This window comes from Python bivittatus, unplaced genomic scaffold (genome assembly GCF_059951505.1).
Source record: "Python bivittatus isolate LINGU-HERP-01145 unplaced genomic scaffold, Pbiv_v1 ctg000340_np1212, whole genome shotgun sequence".
Taxonomy (NCBI): Eukaryota; Metazoa; Chordata; class Lepidosauria; order Squamata; family Pythonidae; genus Python; species Python bivittatus.
The window spans coordinates 3,360,381-3,379,627 of NW_028277056.1; the positions used below are offsets into that span (position 1 = coordinate 3,360,381).

General features: G+C 40.7%; 1 protein-coding gene across 4 annotated transcripts in view; it reads left to right on the forward strand.

Moving 5' to 3' along the window:
- The window catches only part of FAM168A (family with sequence similarity 168 member A), a 138,974-nt gene that overhangs the window by 40,938 nt on the left and 78,789 nt on the right, over positions 1 to 19,247 (forward strand). For all 4 annotated transcript variants that reach the window (XM_088140444.1, XM_015888194.3, XM_007428934.3 and 1 more), the window contains exon 2: positions 18,083 to 18,171. In XM_088140444.1, the coding sequence (XP_087996570.1) occupies positions 18,102 to 18,171 (70 nt within the window). In that variant the 5' untranslated portion in view covers positions 18,083 to 18,101. The remainder of the gene's footprint in view (positions 1 to 18,082; positions 18,172 to 19,247) is intronic.

The window sequence follows — 19,247 nt, forward strand, 5'->3', positions numbered from 1 at the left end:
TGGGTCATGGTACCCTTGCCATAGAGAATGGGCCAGAGAAAACAAGGGAGGATCTACAGGAAAAACAAATAGACTTCCATTCATAGCATTGTTTCTGGCTTCCGGGCATAGCCTTGCTTGAAGAAGAAATTTACCTGATTCAGCAACTATGAGTTACAAATAACACTTTATAAAAATCTGTAAAAATCATCCCCAATCAATTGTTTGCTCTGTCCTCACAATTCCGCTGTATGGTAGCTTTTCTCCTAAGTGTTTGGCAATGCCTTTGAGAGGCCTGTTGAAAAAGTGGTTGCAATTGAGCGTTACATTCGTTTTCCCTAAAGTGTTAACCGTAATGCATTTATCTCCCTGCCTGCATTGTTAATGGCTGTGATTATTTTATTCCGCTGTCAGGGGACAATTTGTGTCTCTATTAAGTGAGATCATATTGGGTTTTTTGCTGGGGGAGGGAGTAAAGGGTTATCTGACATCAGTGAATGTTTCTCAGGTTACAACCCTGAATGCTTGGGCTTGCTCCAGCAGCCAAGGAACTGGACAGGCACGTCTCCATTTTAGAAAACCCTAACTAGGCAAATAATGAAGTCCATAGCAGGTAAATTTAATGATGTGTAAGGGTAGGAGAGAAGAATGTGAGCATGAAAGGGCATTTCAGTATTCTAATCCTGTGGCTCGGGTTGAGAAAATGGTTCAAATGCAAAACTTTCTTCCTGGAAAACAGAACAGATGGAACTAAATACACATTTTAATTTCATTATTTGTATTTCACCCTTCAACCTACTAATGTTCCTCGAGGCAACTCAAAGTTCAGATGGGTAGTGGGGTGGCATTTATGTGCAGAAGCAAAGCAAGAAGTTGAAGATGTTTAGCTACCAATACCATTTGCACCCTGGAAGGCAGAAATATCTGCTCCTGTTTCATGCTTGATTTAAAGAGAGTGCTTAGGGCTAACATCTGCTGACTGAAGGTATGGCAAGATACAAACCAGAACAGTAACTACTGTAAAGAGATGACTTTGGGGGGTCAAATTCTTCACATGAAGGGATTGTTTCCCTTTCAAATGTTCATGTCTTCTTGTCAAGAAAGTTACATAAGCTTTCAGAAAGGAATTGAAACCACCTTATTCCAACAGGCTTTTGATGTGGATGGTGGACCTCGGTGGCCTGGATAGTTTGATTTTTGTGGTTTTGAGTTGTTATTATCATGGTATTTATTTTCTTACATGTTGTTATTCTGAAAACGATCAGTCTTTGAAAGTAAGGGTTGTATAAATATTTGTACAAAGTAAGAAAGAAATAAGGACACAGAAAGGAAGATTGATTGTTTAACAGCCCCCTTCTACTTAGAATAGAAGGATGAGTTTAGAAATTACAGTATACCAGTTGGGAGACATTTGCCCAAAGTCACTTGGCTGTATCCAGGAAGAGGCCTGTCTGGGTCTTCAGATGAAATATTCTCTGTATGGCATGGACCTAGGAGTCTGTTACAGATGCAGAAAAGCCTACTGCTGCTGTTAAAAAGGCCCTGATGAACACAGTGTGAAAACCGGAGTTGTTCTAAAAGCCATCCGGGACAGATTAAAAAAAACCAAGCCAGTGATGGGAAGAGCAGCCAATAACATCGTTTTAAAATAGACCCCTAACAGAACATGTGGGAGTTTAAGACTCCTGCAGGGAGTTTTATACATAATCCAAGTTCAGAGTCAAGGGCTTTCAAGTCATCTCTTCATCCCTACGGCCAGTAAAACCATCCTGACATTTTTATAGCTCCAGGGCAAGTATGAAGATGAACTATCTGAAAGAAAGAACTTTTTAGCTTGAAGAAGACAAGCTTTTGGAATGTGCTGAACACATTTTCACTGAAGTTTAGAAAATTAAGAATTGTAGCTTCAGTAATCCTTAAAGGAGATTCATCATGTGACTTCTGCCATAGCTTGCTGAAACTGCATTAGAGCTGAGTTGAAAAGTTTAGTTTGGAGAATTTTGTCTGTGCATCTTGAGACTGGGAGAAGGGGAAGAACTGAAATTGAGATACTTTCCTGTTTTTGTTTTTGCTGGTTGATTAGAGAATTGCTCTACCTAGATGTGTCTGCTGGCCTTCTACTGCATTTCGTTTTGGGTGATAGGAAGATCTAAGAGAAAAACAGCCCATGATGGAAGATGCTTTGCTGGTCCCCAAGCTGCTTCCCCCCTGAAATTTTCCAGGCTCACTGCCTGCAAACAAGATGCTAAAATTGGGATTTTGCTCACATCAACCTTCTGGGCAGGCCTTGGGAGGAAGCACCATGGGTGGGGCAGCCACAGTTAAAAGAAGGCTGAGCCTCCTTGTTTGTGCCATATTTTCTGGACTTAAATAAATGACTATAAACTCTTTAAGCTACTGTTAATTTTCAAGTCTCATCAAATCCTGTCTCTGCTATAAAATCACAGATGGCAGGTCAGGAAATGTTCGCTTCCTGTATATAACATGCAGGTGATAATGGAAGTTACAAGGCCATTATAAAATAATTATTTGTGTAGTTTTTTTTTAAATAATCAAACAATAAAAAGGTTCTCTCTTTCAATCCAAATTTGATCCCTGCTGATTTCATGCACCTGTCCGTGAAGTTGTCTTGGCAGTAATGTGGAAATGGTTAGTCATTGCTTTCTTCTGGGATTTTTTTTTTTTTTTTTACTTCCCAGTCTAGCTCCCAGACTTGGGATTTCCTGGTGGTGTCCCATTTTGAGTGTTAACCAGATCTTACCCTGCTAAGCTCTTTTGCACTCAACCAAGGAGAACTAGGTGATCCCATGTCACTGGGTGATTGAATGGTAGATCGTTCTTAAGGTTCTTAATAAATACATTTGGAACTCTTGAAATACGTATGTCTATGTCAGTGGTTAATACAAGTTTAAAAATATGTCAGAATGTTACTTTCAAATTCAGAGAAAATGTCTGTGTCAGCCTGCAGCCACTAAAGATGGAGGACTCTCCTCCTCCTCCTCCTCCTCCCCAATACTTCACTTTGAAAGGTCCTAGAAATCAACCCAGAGTTCTCACTTGAGACACAAATAACCAGCCTCAAGCTATTGTATTCTGGATACATTATAGTAAGATCTAGCTCTCTGGAATGTTGAGAAAGGTGGAAGGAAAAAGAAGCAGCAAGGAGGATGGATTCAGTAATAGCGACAGTGGATAGACCATTGGAAGGGGTCAGATTGTCCTGAAGACCAGGATCAGGTTGGGGTCAGATTGTCCTGAAGAAAATTCTGTGTTGTCACTAAGAGTTGACATCAACTTACTGGCACGCAATCAGTGCAAAAATCCAGCCCCCTGGAGAAGTCTACAATGCTAGGAAAGGTGAAAGGAAAGAGAAGAAGATGACCAACTATAAGGTGGATGGACTCAGTTACAGTGGTGATGGGAGCACCGTTGAAGACCTGAAGGGCCAGGTGTGGGACAGATCATCCTGGAGACGCTCTGTTATGTAGTCATTAAAAGTCAACACCAAGTTGATGGTGCACAGTCCTGAGAGTGAGACATTGGGCCTGTCTACGGAAAGGTGTGAATGGGTGGCTTCCCACCAGTGGAATGGGTGAGGATAGAGAGACATAATCCATCACCCTTTCTAAACTGCTGCTTAAAGCAGATTCTAATTTTGCCCTTGTGGTCTCATGGGTGGTCCTTATATCTGCTGTTTTATGACTTCCCATATTCCCTGGGATATTTGGGTTTCTAGATGTTTCTGAATTTCACACTTGCTCCTTTGTTTTTCTTTTTTCTATCCATGATGATATTATGGATATCACTGATATCAGGTCTCAGTTCCAGATAGTTCAGCTAGACTCTCTTCATCCTTTCTGTTGGGAAAAACAGGAGAAAGCAGGTGGTTTTCTTGCCTTGTTCTTAAAAAATTCTGCCGCGGGCACCTATTGTTAGCTTTCCTCTGCAACCACTTGCAATTTTTAATCCAGTATGTGCATTTATTCCAAGAAAACATGGTTGCTTCTCACTTTTTTTTCTCACTGGATAATCTTTTAGCTCAGACATATTATCATTCAGCTGTAAGATCTGTCTCCCCACCTGTTAATAAGGTTTTAATGCTTTTTTTAATGAAGTGACATGGTGACAGGTTAGATGGGCGTATGAAGAAATTCCCCTCCCTGCTGCCAGAGCAAGAAAAAAGCAAATACTTCTGCTTAGAGCTGCTTTCAAACGTCACACTTGGCTGTTCTTTCCAGACACCAACAGTTTTTACCTGAAGGAACGAAAGGTGGTGGTGTAATACTTGTGAGGTGTTTCCCTTCCTCTTGCGTGTTATTATGATTTACACTACTCTTTGGTTGCAGAAGGCAGCCAGAGAAACCAACACAGCTTAGAAATAAGATTCCCTGCTCTCAGGCTTACGGACTATAAGACATGGCCTAAAAGGAAAAAGAATTAGAAGGAAAAAAAGTATATTTAGAGTCCTAAATCTGCTGGCTTTTTTTGTACTTATTCCTGCATCTCGAATTTGGTGTAGTGGAAACTAGGAACAGCTTATCTTCTCCCAACTTTTCAGCTTACCAGGGAACCTGTGTTTCAGGTTTTCTGTTGCAGCACCTGCCCTGTGGGACATCGTAGCCCCCGAGATCCCAGCTGATCCCGGCTCTACTTGCATTTCATAAAGCCTTAAAATCAAGGCAGCTTCCCCAGAAGCTTGCTGAGATGGAGGTATTATTTAAGGCAACTGTTGTTGTCCTCTGCTGCCATTATACATATTTATTATTATTTAATTGCATTGGAGTTTCTAACCCTGTGTTAGCCACCCAGGGTCTCTGTTGTGAGATGGGTGGCCATATAAAATTGATTGAATTAATAATAATGATAGAGATGGATTTGAGTAGAAGCCCATGTACAGTCCTGTTGGAATAATATTTCTATTCAGCATTATTAAAATTTGTTTATGCTTTTCCTTGCCAAGCCGTATTGCAAATCAAGAATGCATCTCTAAAATTTCATTAGTTTAATTCACAGGGCTGTCAGTCATTTCTGATGAAGGCCTCAATACTGCTCTAGGCCTAATAAAAAGACTGAGTGTGTTCAGTTAAAAAATGGAAGGTTTCTGGCACTGGGATGTGGCTAGCTTTATGGTTCTTCAAGAGAAATTTTGATTTCATGTTGTAAAGGTCAGAAGATCTTCTAGCTTCCCTAACTGATGTTCCATACTTATTGGGGTCTTGGGCTGCATCTCAGATCTTCTACTCAGCTTATACTGTAATTATATACAAATATTTAATGAATGTCATAATTTTGTTGTCAAGAATCATTTTGAACCATTTTGGCCAAATAAGTCCTAGAGTTGTGGTAAGTTAAAAGTTATAAATAATGATTTTTGTTTATGATGTGTTTATGATGTGATCTCATCATATCCTGACCAAGTTCATGTTGAGTTCACATTATGCTCTAGTCATATGAACAGCCTATGTATTATCAGATGGCTGTTACTGGAGGTGTCCTGCACCATAACCCCTTCATTTCCCTGCACTCTTTGTTCTTCTTATAGATCTAAGATGTTTGCTCAACTCTGTCTGTCTTTATCCCAACTGACAAATAGTTTTCACCAGGCATCACTATCATTACCATCATCATCATCATCATCATCATCATCATCATCATCATCATCATCATCATCATCTCTTCCCATTTTTAAGCAGTGTCAACTGTTAGTCCATTTCCTCCCTTGAAGTTTGGATAGACATTGTTATTTTTAAAGGTGTGGGGCACAAAGTGGATTTTTGCACAACATAATGTAGAGAAGTGCATAAATGACTCAGACAATCATTCATGCCCTAAGTTGCAGTTTTCTACATGGGTCACTTGAAAAAGCCTGGTTAGGACACCAACTCCCAGCCAATTAGCTTTTTCTAATAATCTTAATACTGGGAGAGAGTAGGGATGTTGCCATTTGTTGGATATAAGGAAATGCTATGAAAAAGGGATTGTTATAAGCTGAGAAAGCTTGTGTAGTAAAGCCAGTTGCACTTGTATCCCCTTACACATGAAAGTTTGCACAGGATTCATGGTAGCTAGAGTGATTCAAGAAATTTGCTTAACATGTCTTTGGGAGCCAAATGATATTTTAGGGGAAATTTTCAATGACAAGAAAGAGTTATCTCTGTAAAGTGCCTCTGCAGGTGCATCGCCAATCCCTGATAATCTCTTCTGCATCAGAAGAACACTAAGAAGGAAGTGCTGCCTTTTGGAAAACGAGAGAGTCTGAGAAATGGCTAATCTTTAGAAATATCAGATGTCTGCAGTGCACGGTTGTATTCGGTTCTGATTTGGGCACGGTCTGGATTTGAAAAACAGATGACAGATTATTATTTTCCATTAGCTGCAGGCTATCAAGAGGGGATGAAGAAAAAATAAAAGAGAAGAGCTGTATAATTTTACCCTACAGCATTCTGCTTGCTACGGGGATATAATTAACTGGATATATACCTTTAGGCACTTCTCTTCTCTGGAGAGTGAATATTGTTTTCCCAGAGGTAAACCCCAAAGTTATGAATTTAGCAAGCCCACTTCAAATTAGCAGTGTGCGGTAGAACGTTCTTATTCTGCCCAGCCTAATAGAAGTATTTTGCCAGCATTCCAGGATGAAGTCTAGTTATGAATGCTACAAATTCATTTCAATAAAATGGTATTTTCAGATAGGAAAGGTAAACATGATCAAAGATCAACTTGTAACGTAGCTAAGCAGCGCTGGTCAGCAAGCAGAATAAGCTAAATTGCCCATGCAAGGGAGAGAAGAGCATCCTCAGAGCATCCTAAAACCATGACGGCAAACCAGATGACTCTGGATTCCAAGGCTCCTCCCCAAGTTAAGAGCTGGGTACCCTCAAAGCAGCTCTTTTAGTAACTAATGGAATGGGAGTTTATTTTTTTACTTGGGTAGTAGTTGTATCTTCTCAGCAGTAATTTGACTCTACGGCATTAAGCAGCAACGTATGCACCCAAGAAATATTGGCACATGATCCTGAAGTCCTCCTGTGGGAGCTGGAAGTTTGGAGAGATGCAATACATTTGTAATAAAATGTTGTTTGCTTAAGATATTCCAAGAATAGCCAGCAATATTTTACCCCAGACTTCTTCCACTTGGGCCCCTAGACGTGCAGAGATGGAAAATCCCAGAATTCCTAGCCAGTTGGGCTAAGGCAACCTGGTGGAAATAAATTTGAGAAATGCGTAGCTTTACAAGAACTCTACAGAGTAAGAAGGTCTATTAGATAAGCAAAAAATATTATATACTTCAGGGAAATGCTGAATATCAATATCCAGACATATTGTTTTAGTTTTTAAATCAGAGCTAAACAACTAATATGTTTTCACTGTTACATCTGTGTTTGACTTTTCATTTTCTGAGTGAAAATGTCAAACAAAATGGCAGTGATACTAAATAATAATAGCAATACATTTATAGCTTGCTCTTCTATAAAAAATTCCCATAGCATAATTGTAAAATGGGATAATACAAATAATAAAATTTGCAAGTACAACTATAGCCAATTTTTGAAAGCTGTGATAGAGTTCATAATGCAACCAATAAAAACAAAATTAAATTAACAGGCACAGACATTAAAGCCCTGAATATCAAAACTGGCAGTACTAAAACTATGTGTTCCATAGTAAAATATGACTGAAAAAAGGCTCTGTAAACTAACACTAAAATGTGCTTTTGAAACGAATGGGAGGAGTGATGTTTGTCTAAGTTTGTACTTTCACAGAAAGATCAAATCGGTTGTACCATGCTTTGAAGACTCTGTTTTATGGACATAGCTGTTTGCAGATTTCCTAATAAAACAGATAAAAGCTGGTGTTCTTCTCATGCTTAGTTATGCATTAAATATTTCAACTTTCCTGGTGTGGACCAAGTTGTCAGAGGAAGAGAGAGGCCAGTTCCTGTAGATGGTCCTGGAGGCAGGACCTTGGACAGCACCAAGGAGTTGGCTTACGTTCTTGCCAACTTGTAATAGTGCTGAAGAGTGTTCATCAGGCTCAAGGCTTTCCTTGTAGTCCTTTGATGGGCTTCTTGGCCTGGCTTGTGTTGTCTTGCTAGTGGGCTGGTTCACCCCCAAGAGGCATCATTCCTATCCAATGGTTGACTGCTTGATGGATTGGAACTCTACTTTTCCTGGGCTACGAGATCCCTTCCTAGGTGCTTCAAGCCAGCAGAGCTCTAGGGTCTGAACAGCTCTGTTAGCTTCTTTAAACCTTGCTTCTTGCTTTGAGTTGGTGCCATGAAAGGGGCAGACATACGCTCTTCCTGCAGGTCTAGATCAAGAGCGGTACAGCTGGCATTGCGAACCAGCAGCTCTTCAAACACCCAGGATTCCACCCTTTTTTCTTTCCTTTGCCATCATAGCTTGGCTTAACTTGCTACATCATAGCACAGCTTAAGCTGTCCTACACACCAAAATGAGGTACTCAGATCAGAACAGGGATCTGGGGCATTGTCGGCAGATTTTCAGTAGAGAAAGTAGGGGAGACAATGGAGCCCACCAGCACAGTCTCCTGGGCATGATCCATAGAAATGAAGGGGAATTGTGCAAGTGCAGGAAAACATCTTGAAAGATGTCCTTGGGCATCCATAACATAAGGCTATGATTCCCCGTCTGTAGTTTGTGGGTCATTGGTACTCATTGAAGACGTTCCAGGTGGTCAGAGGCATGAGCATCAAAAGGAAACATGTAAAAATGGCTGAACTCTCACAAGATTGCCATTTTGCAAGATTTTGGTCCCCCCCTTTTTTTTTTAATTCATTTTTCATATCTTGCTGATGCCACCTGAGGGGTCGTAAGTTCTAGTGACTGTGAGCACCCAGTTGCCAACCCATCTCTTACCTGGCAGTCTGCAAAACACATTTTGATGATGCTGTAGTGGTCTACATATAGCAAAAGGTGGGGAACCGCTGGAATTCGAACCCCGTGACCCAAGCGGCCACGCTATCTTTTACCTCTCCCCAAAAGGCCTGAATGGATGAGAAGGCAACAGACCCACTTGCGTGTCCTTTTAATTCTTCCTGAGTCTGCAACCGCCAAGCCTTGCTTTCATCTTACCCCATTGCCTCTGAAGCCATCTATTGTTTAGCAAGATGAGGGCACCCGAGTGTGACACAGCAGCCCCTGAATAGCATGAAAAGTGCAAGTGGAGGGTTGGTAGGCTTCTTTCCCCCCTTCTCCGAGGGGCACCTTTGAGGCTTCGGGGCTCCCCTCCCTCTAGCCCCTTTGATTGACAGACTGGCCTGCTGAGTGACGAGATGCAGTCTAGGAGAGCCAGCCAGCCTCCGTGGTGTTGCTATTTACACTTCGTCTGAAGTCATCTCCCCATGCAGCAGAGGGGGCTTTCGCTGCAAAGATACAACAGATAGAAATGTAACCGGGTTTATGGCAGGCGAGTATCCTCAGCTTGTTTGCCAGCAGAAGCCTCTCTGGGGTTCTGTGGTGAAATTACCTCCTCCAGCTGTTCGGCAGTTTCTGAGCAACAGCAGTTGTGGCTGGCAGAGTTTGGTGGGGTACAGATGTTTGCTTTGGAGCAGTGCTATAGTAGGTATCTTTAGGGGGTTGCATTTCTAATAGGCTCCATCATTACTGTTTTCCAATCCTTGGCTTTGTCATCACGTCTTAATGAAGTGAGTTTCACGCCTTTGTCTGCCAAGCTTGGTTCTTGCCGCATTGAAATCGTGTGCAGTCCTCCAAGACCATTCACAATTCATGTCCTTTAGCCAGAGCAACACGGCTCTTCTGGATTTCATTCTGTTTTCCTTGCACCTTTCTTGGGCTGCTGTGAAGCTGAAATGTGAGCAGTATGAATGTGCTAAACATTTTGTGCAAAGCTTCCCTGTTTTATTTTTCTTCTTTTCCCCTATACGCTGTGGTTATTTTAGCCTGTAGCATGAGGAAGAATTCTGGGGAACTTCAAAGGTAGTGGTTGCTTTAGCACTTCGTTGGTGAGTGAAGATATTATTGCGTGCATAGGCTGGTAAAGATATTACTGCCCCTCCAAAAACCTGTCTATCCTTGCAATTCAAAAACAGAATCGTGAATTTCGGTGTTAGCAAATGGGATGGCTGGGCTCAGCCCACAGGGGGAAAAATGGGAGGTCTCTACATTTCCTTTCCTGATGTCCTCTTGGATTTACACACCTTCCAGGCTGGTCTCCTCCCCCTTGTAACCCTGAGATGGGAAGTACAAACACAGAGTTGTTGAAAATCACAGGTGGCAAATTAAAAGAATCTCCCATAGAATGCTACAAAGGAGAATATAAGTTTGGGGCAGGTCACGGGATACGATGGATCTGCTAATAAGCTCTGCTCCACAGGATCCCAACGTGCACCAAACATACAACAATTAAGCTTCCATAGGTAAAATAAATATAAAGTAACAAAAATAAAATAACCTCAGTGCAATGCTAACTAGATGTTTACCTACATCTACCAAGTAGGAGTATCAGACATTCTTCTCTCATTCAGTTTTACCAGCACTTGGTTTGGGACTTTCCAGAAAATTCCAAACTTTACATCTGAGGTTAGGGGAGATGTTAAACCCCATCTCAACAGCTTCTGTTCCTGGAACGTCTTGCTCTTTCCCCTCCAGAATTCTGCTTTTCGATTTAAAATGACTGTAAAACGTTTCCTCACCTGAACAGGGAGGGCTTGGGGAAAATCCATGCCTTTTTGTGCCTGAGAGACCCTGCAGTGTGTATTTTCTCTCTGGATGTTGTTCTTGTGAGTGCTGGGTGGCACCAGAAGAGCATGTTACACCGTTAGTAAATCCACTGAATTCAGTAGAACAGCTCCAGCTGCTGTTACAAGGAAAGGCAACTCCAGTATTTTCCATTTCCCTTTAATACCTTTTAATTCTTCTTGTAAATCTTTACAGTACCTTTGTGACTGATGCAATATCTTGACGTGTCACTCTATGATTGTCCATTGGCTTGTGTCTGACGTATTTGTTTTGTGGATCTGCAGGTGGCATGCAAGTATAGGCTTTATGATTGAGCATTTCTCTCTCTCTCTCTCTCTCTCTCTTTTTAAGCAACTTTAATTGCTTTGGAAATTCTAATCAGAAGCGTGTGCGTTATTTGCAGCATGTGTGATGTTTGTCAGGTCTTAATCACCTGGATAAAAAGAGTAGGACCTCCAGCAGCATCTTTTTTTTTCCCTTTCAGAATTAGAACATTGTTTGCGACATAAGTATGTGCTGATTGACACAGTGTGTTCATTTGAAAAACATGCCTTGGCACAGAATTAAGTGTGTTGTAGCTCCAGGCTTTCCATGATTTATCTCTGCAGCCTTTGGTAGCTGTATAAATCCAGAGGCTACCTTTTTGGTTTACTAGTTTATTCTGAGTCTGATCGTTGGTCCAGATTACCCAGAGTTATCTATTCTGGCAATAGCTTTCTAGAACTCTTGCTCTTTCTGGCCTTAACCCTTGATGCGAAGAATTCAGCTTGGGCATTTCTGCACATGAAAGATATCAAGATTCAGGACTTGACTGCAGTGATGAATCTGAGTAAGCAGAAGATACAGCTCTGATTCCCATGGTGGTAAATCACATAGAAGGGATTAGTTGATGCTTTTGAGGATTCATTGTCAGGGCAAGTCAACTGTGGGGGCTTGTGTTTAATTTCCAGGATACAAGACTTGCGTAGTAGGTTGAGGCCTAGAGAAGCGTTGTTTCCCTTCTTTTCCTCCTGCTTTCTTCTCCACCCGCTGTTGAATTTGGGGCTATCTTTTAAGTCCATAAGACAATCTATAGCTCTTTGTTGCATAATAACCATAGAGATGCACTTGAAGAGCATTCTGAAGCTTTGGCTGGTGCAAAATGCAGTGGCACCCACATAATACCATTGCTGCATGAGCTGCAATGGCTTCCAGGTGCAATTCGAGGTGCTGATTGTCACCTTTAAAACCTGAATGTCATGGGGCCAGGTTACTTATGGGACTGTCTCTCAGTGATGGTTTCCACCCATCCTACCAGATCTGGCTGCGTGGGCATCCTCCAGGTCCCCTTGGTGAAGCAGTGTACCCTGGTTGGTCCTTCTCTATCGTGGCTTCTGCCACATGGAACAACCTCCCCTGGAGATATGGATGGCCCTGACCCTATTGGCCTTTCAGAAGGCAGTGAAGAGCTGCCTCTTCCCCGAGGGCATTGGGCCTGATTACTGGAACTCTGGTCTGGATTTATGTGATGTGTGCATTCTGAGATTTTTTAATGGGGGTTGGGTCAACTTGGGTTCTTTTTTGTGTTTTATGGTTTGATTATGTCTTTCCTTTTTTAAAAAAAAAATTGTTTATCACCTAGAGTTTCATTGGATAGATAGGTGGCCATATAAGTCTAATAAATAAATAAATAAATGTGGAAATGGGAAATGTACTTCTTTAAATTCTTGTGCAACTAATGCAGGGAGAAGCAGAGGTCATCTGGGTATTACAAGAGTTGCAGACCTGGTGTCCACCAGGATGGGGAAATCTGCTCTGGACCGTGCTAAATGAATGAATACTAAATTAAAGCTTGCTTAGAGCAGATGTGTAAGAGAGTCAGCACAAGATTTAAGAAGGATTTAAAAATATATTTATTCTACTCTAGGGTGTAACAGAATAAGCTGACCACGGACTTGGCAGTGCTGCAAGATCTTGAATTATTATGCATGTTCAGTTGGTCTGGCTGTTTTGGTGGCTGTCAGTTTTAATTAGGTCATGATGATTTTATAGTTCTGGTACTTACTGGTTGTCTTTGATATTTTATTTGTTTGTTTGTTCAATTTATATAGCCACTCATCTCATATACGTGACTGATGTTTTAATTGATGGTTTATTATGCACCTTGTTGAAAGGCCTACTACTACTACTACTACTACTACTACTACTAAGGCTTTCCTGCTCTTTCCTTCCCCATTTTGTCTTCCTTGCAGCTGTAATAAGAACAGCTGCCTTGCCTATTCTGCCTATTCTGAAAAGACATTTTTAAAGTCAGATGCTCTAGGTTGGATGCTCAAGGCAATCCCTTCTGCCTGGGAGGTGCTCAGTCTGAGGATTAGGCCTAGAATGTCTTCTGCTGACTGCCTCTTCCCAAGGCCCACCACTAGCAAATCTGCTCCTAATGATGGTGGCTCTTTCAGAGGATTCATCCTGGTCCTCTCCTGTATACACAGCACATTTTCTATCACTGGGCTACGAACTGCGGTTCCTGAATAAAAATCCCAGTCCTCATGGTTCAGAATGAAATAAGATCACTGGTGTAGTATTAGATTAAGTCAGCACATTGTCCCAATATTCTATACATTTCCTAACATCAGTCTCCAGGCGTTTTTTTAATAGGACCATCTTTCTAGTTCTACTTGGAAATCCTAGTGATTGAAGAGACACTTTCTTTCTACAGCGCATGTCCCTGTGGAGAGCCACAATCCTTCCCCCGTTCTCTGATTGACCTGGTTTCTCCAGGGTACTTTGTCCCAGTTGATCTCCTGAAAAAAATCATTTTAACAGACTGATTGAGGGGAGGGATGTGTCTGTTTTCAGGAATGTGCATTACATATAACAGTAACCATCCTATCGGCAGTTGGCAGAATTTGTGGAATTGCATCATTATACATATGATATTGATTTAGAAAATTGGACTGTCACATCCAAAGTCTGCTACATCACAATCCATTGAATGTGGGTTTTGCTATCATGTTGAGCATTACAATAAATATGATAACGTGGATGCAAAACATCAGAGAAATAATCACAGTACAACAATGGGAAGAGTTATGGAAAAAAAATCAATACATTTATTCCAAGTTATTATTTAAGGGAAAATTGGTACAAAATGTTTTACAGATGATACATAACTCCATTAATAATTACTAAGATAGACAAATCATATACGAATAAATGCTGGAAATGTCATAACAAAGAAGAAACACTTCATCATTTGTGGTGGTTATGTAAAAAAAAAACCTCAACAGCACTGGAAAGAAATACATCAAAATATTCAGAAAATGCTAAAAATAAAATTTGAACTGAAACCACAAACATTTTTATTAGGTATAATCCCAGAAAACATAAATGAAAAAGATTACAACTTACTAAGATATATGTGAACAGCTGCAAGAATAAATTTGGTGCAACACTGGAAAAAAGGAACCTTGCTGATGATATCGGATTGGAGGCCAAAATTAAAGAATATGCAGCAACGGCAAAATTAATGGCATCTATCCATAATAGAAGTCTTAACCAAATGTAAGCAAGGATATAGACTGCACATTACACAGCAGAGCAAATTTAGACATTTGGAATACGGTTTCTAGGAAAAAAGTAATGAGATCGGTCAAAAATTATAGATAAAGAGACTTAGATAGTAGTAATAATCTTTAATATTCACTGTAAAGTATAAGTATCTAGGTTGTGGTTAGTGGTTGGGGAAATGAACGGAAGGGAAGCGAAGAATGTGTCACTAGAAAGTTTTTCCATAATGTTTTTACTTCTGCTTAGTAGTTGCTTCTCTTCGTTTTATTCAACTGTCACTCTCTAAAGTAGACTTTTCCCCCCATTGTATTTCACCATTCTAACAATAAAAATGGTTTAATTTTTAATTCAATTCTTAGCTGTAACCTTGGGGAAGAAATAGATGATTATTAAATGGCTTCTCCGCTGCATTGAAATGCTTGAAGTATCCCATGATTTTTTTGTTTGAAGTTGTTTCCTTTTGGAAAAAAAAGTATGCAAAGTCTGTCTCCAGCATTCAAAGATATTTGGGATGTGCTTTGGAGAGTTTTCAACTTGACTGTGTGAGAAAAATTGCAACTGCTGGTCCTTGCAGCAGAAGGAGCAGTGCCTATATGTGTAATAGGGTATAAATGTAATGCTCTATAATAGTGTTTCTCAACCTTGGCAACTTGAAGATGTGTGGACTTCAACTCCCAGAATTCCCCAGCCAACCTTGCTGGCTGGGGCATTCTGGGAGTTGAAGTCCACACATCTTCAGGTTGCCAAGGTTGAGAAACACTGCTCTAAAAATACAGTAATACAAATTAATGCAGAGGGATGTGAGTGCCAAATTGTGACTGCTTGTGGGCCATAAACATGGATCATTCAACATGTTTACAACTTCCCATGTTGAGAAGGAGACCTTTTGGGATCTTCATTGCTTTATATCATGAACAAGAGCAGTTTGATATGCGATCAGAGGCCAGACAGCTGTCTGTCTGGGATGTTTGAATTTCCTGATCCGAGCTGGGTCTTGGACTGGATAGCCTCGAGGATCCCTTCCTGCTGTAGGATGACTCTTGGGTTCCTTTCCCCGCTCCAAATCCCTTGTTTTTGTTTTCTTTTTAATCCATCTTTTTAATCCATCGTCTTCTCTCTTTGGAGAGGTACTCCTACAATGTTAACTTGCAAATGGCAGGAACTAATTAATTAAGCACTAATTGGCAAACCAATTGTTGCTAGGTTTAACATCTGACTTGTTTGCTATCAGGAGGTTAAAAGGAAAAAAAAATAATGAGCTAACAAATTGCTCCACACTCATAAATGTCCACCTTGTTGGAAGTTTGAATTATTATTTTATGAAGCGAGTCCCTTTCCAAAAGCCATCAAGAAGAGGGGGAAGCAGGTATATGCCATCTTTAAAGTTGTCTAGGTAGCCGTGGAGACAAATGGTTTGCCTAATAAAACTTAATGACTGATTTTTCTTTGTCCTAATCACAACAAAGAATGTGCTTCATTAAGATAATTAACTGAGCTGTTCCTTAAAGGACAGCGCTAGATACTAATTCCCACGTTCCTTGGTTTTGTCTAAATAAAAGCTGTAGGAAAAGAAGAAAGAACCTTGTGCTCTCTGTCTGTTAGTGAGATAAGGCACTGTGGAGTGTACTTGTGTGTGTGTATTCTCTGCCCTACCATTTCCAGTAGCAGGAACTATCTTCTCCTTGTGCTAGGGCAGTGGTTCTTGACCTTAGCAACTTTAAGATGGGTGGACTTCAACTCCCAGAATTCCCCAGCCAGCATGGGAATTGAAGTCCACCCATTTTAAAGCTGCCAAGCTTTTTAAAGCTTTCTTTACCACTGTGCTAAAGAAAGAGAATACTTTAGTTAGTATCTGGGTTTGGTAGCAAAAAGATAACCTTGAAGCCAGTTGCTCCTGGGAAGAATGGACTGCTCTCCAACTACCTTGGGTTATTTGTACTTAACAAGACATGGCAGTTCCTTAATACTGCTAACACCCTACTGAGCTTTAAGACCTACATGGGCCTCTTCCTGGGCCTTTGGTCTGATTTAATTATATTTCAAAATGGCCAACTTTTAGTAGTTGAATGTCTTTATTTTCCTATGGTGGAGCAGTGTAGTCATCTCTCTGGTGCATTGCCCTTTCTTGCTTCCAAATGCAAAACAGGACAGGAGTTGGCTGGAACAGCTGGAATATAACCAGGTAACATACTTGAAGTGTACCATGTGCTTGGAAGTCTTGCCCCTATCCTTAATTTACTTTAAACTTGGGGTTGCAGCACATCTTTTTTTGAGCTAATAAGGGTCCGGCCTCACTTGATGTTTGTTTGTTTGTTTGTTTATTAAATGTATATTGCGCCCATCTCCCCCAGAGGGTGACTCTGGGCGGCTTACAGTTAAAATCCAAAACAATAAAAACAATAAAAATATAAATATCCATTTTAAAATAAGAACAATTCTGTATACAAAGCCTACACACAATTCAAGATGATGGGGGGAGCAGTATTGATCAACCCACCAGCCACTTCTAACGTTGTGAGCCCCCATCAGGCCCAGGCCATCTGGCATAGTCAAGTATAATCAGATTGTTGTTGCGAGAATTCCTTCACAGCTTTGTTGGGGCTCAGTGATGTGATCAATGAAGGCAAGGCTATAATCTGCACAATTAAAGGTAGCTACCCTGCATACCTGAGTAGTGACAGTTCAAGCTTAGAAAAATTGTTCCATGTGGCCATCCAGAAGACTCAGTTCCTGCAATCCGGAACCATGTTGGAGTCTGTTCTCCCAGTGGCCCAGGGAGCCCACTTGTCCCCCAGCAGATGGCCTTCAGAAGTGGTCGCATGGCCATCAAGACTAAGCACTGTCAATCCTCATGGTTTCCCTGAAGTTGGTTTATGAAATGGATGTCACTTATTTCCCATAAAATTAATCAGTGTGTACCTAGGGTGCAACTATGTATGTTTTGGACCCAATTCCCTGAGCATGCTTTTTTTTCTTCCTTAGCGTTGAACATCCTCTAATGGACTTGGTAAATTGCTCTAGTTTTTTTGGTTGTTGCTGTTGTTTTTTCCCCCCAGGCATTATTAGTTTGGCAGCATTGACAAAAACTCTCCCCTGTAATACTTCTTAGTAACTGACCGGGGTGTGTGTGTGTGCAGGGCCAGGGGGAATAAGGTGTAAGCAACATTTCCAAGCCAGCCAGGGGAAGAATGCAAGGGAATTAACTTAACTTTCTTAAACTTCAGTGATGAAATGTTCCATTTAATACTAGCACTGTATCATAAATCATTTCCTTTACAAGCAAAAGCAGTTCTGAATTGCCCTGTTTGGGTTTTCTTAGTGTGGTGGATGGTACTCATCAGCAACACAAATATCAGATGAAAAGTTTCTTTGGGCATTTGGAAGTTATCCAGAAAAGCCATTTTCCTCTCAGATCAAGAATCATTTGGATTGGAGTGGGAGATAAATTGTGGTAAAAAACAAAAGAAAACCAGAAGAAATAAATAGTGGAGGAACATCTATATATTGTAGAACTTTGCTCATTTTTTAAAGATACCTTGAGTCTTTTGTTTTATTTACAATGATAATGTTCCTCTATAGTTTGGTAGTATTTCTCTGAAACAGACACAGACTCCTGCATACATACAGATATACACCCTTTAGAAGACACTGTTTCTGATATATCAAAAATACTTGCTGATTTCATTTTCTGTATTGTCTCCTACATCTTACTGTATAATCTTTAATTTGTTCTGTTTTGTACTGAGATATTATTTTTAAAAGGTATTTTCTCCCCAGTATCTGTTAAATGTTTTCCAAGCCTGCATTCTGAACACTGCATTTTTCTTTTTCAGAGTTTTCACGTCTTCCACAATGAATCCTGTTTACAGCCCCGTTCAGCCTGGGGCTCCGTACGGAAATCCTAAGAATGTGGCCTATACAGGTAAAGTTATGTATAAAATTAAACATACAAAGGTGGTGTGCTCCAGATCCAAAGGGATCAAGTACATTCTTGCAGAGGCAAGATTTGGGATTTCCTGCTTCTGGCTCAGAATCCGAAGCTACACTAAGCTGTCAGTACCTTTGTGAGAGCTTATTCTCTTAAAATCATTGCATATCGATATAGGTAGTCCTCGACTTAGAACCATTTGTTTAGCGATCGTTCAAAGTTATGATGGCACTGAAAAAGATGACTTACAACCAGTCCTCACACTTATGACCGTCACAGTGTCCCCCGTAGTCACATGATGAAAATTCAGACACTTGGTAACCGGTGTGTATTTATGATGGTTGCAGCATCCCAGGGTCACATGATCGCCATTTGTGACCTTCCCAGCCGGCTTCTGACAAACAAAATCAATGGGGGAAGCCGGATTCATTTAATGACAGCATGATTCACTTAACGACCATGGCAACAAAGGTCATAAAATCGGGTGCAACTCACTTAATAACCACATCACTTAGTGATGGAAGTTCTGGTCCCAATTGTCGTTGTAAGTTGAAGACTATCTGTAAGTGGTTCCCAGGTCCTCTCCATTAAGCACTGTCACCTGACGGGACCTAGGAAATGGTCTTTTTTTGACAGCACCTGCCCTCTGGAACACCATCCTTGAGATATATCTGGCCCCCACCTTGGCTGTGTTCAAAAGAGCTCTGAAAACCTGGTGGATTAGAAAGAATGGCAGGTCCTGCATGTTTGATTGTCTTTCAATACTTGTTTTTCTTACAGTGTTGAGGTTTTCTTTATTGTATTGTATGATTGTTTTTACTGTAGGCGTCTCAGAGTCATTGTGCAGTTGGGCACCTTATATATTTCTAAAAAAAAATAAATAAATACACTCAAGGATTTGTAGATCAAATTACCAGTTGATGTTCTTCCAATCCAACCCCTCAGACTCTTCCTCTTGCCCACAGAAAGTGAACCGTCACGGCATTAGTTATTCCCTTGCGTCTGGTTTTTGATGCATTTGCTATTTTGAATTGTCAGCCAGCACTCCTTTAAAAAAAAAGGTTTCTTCT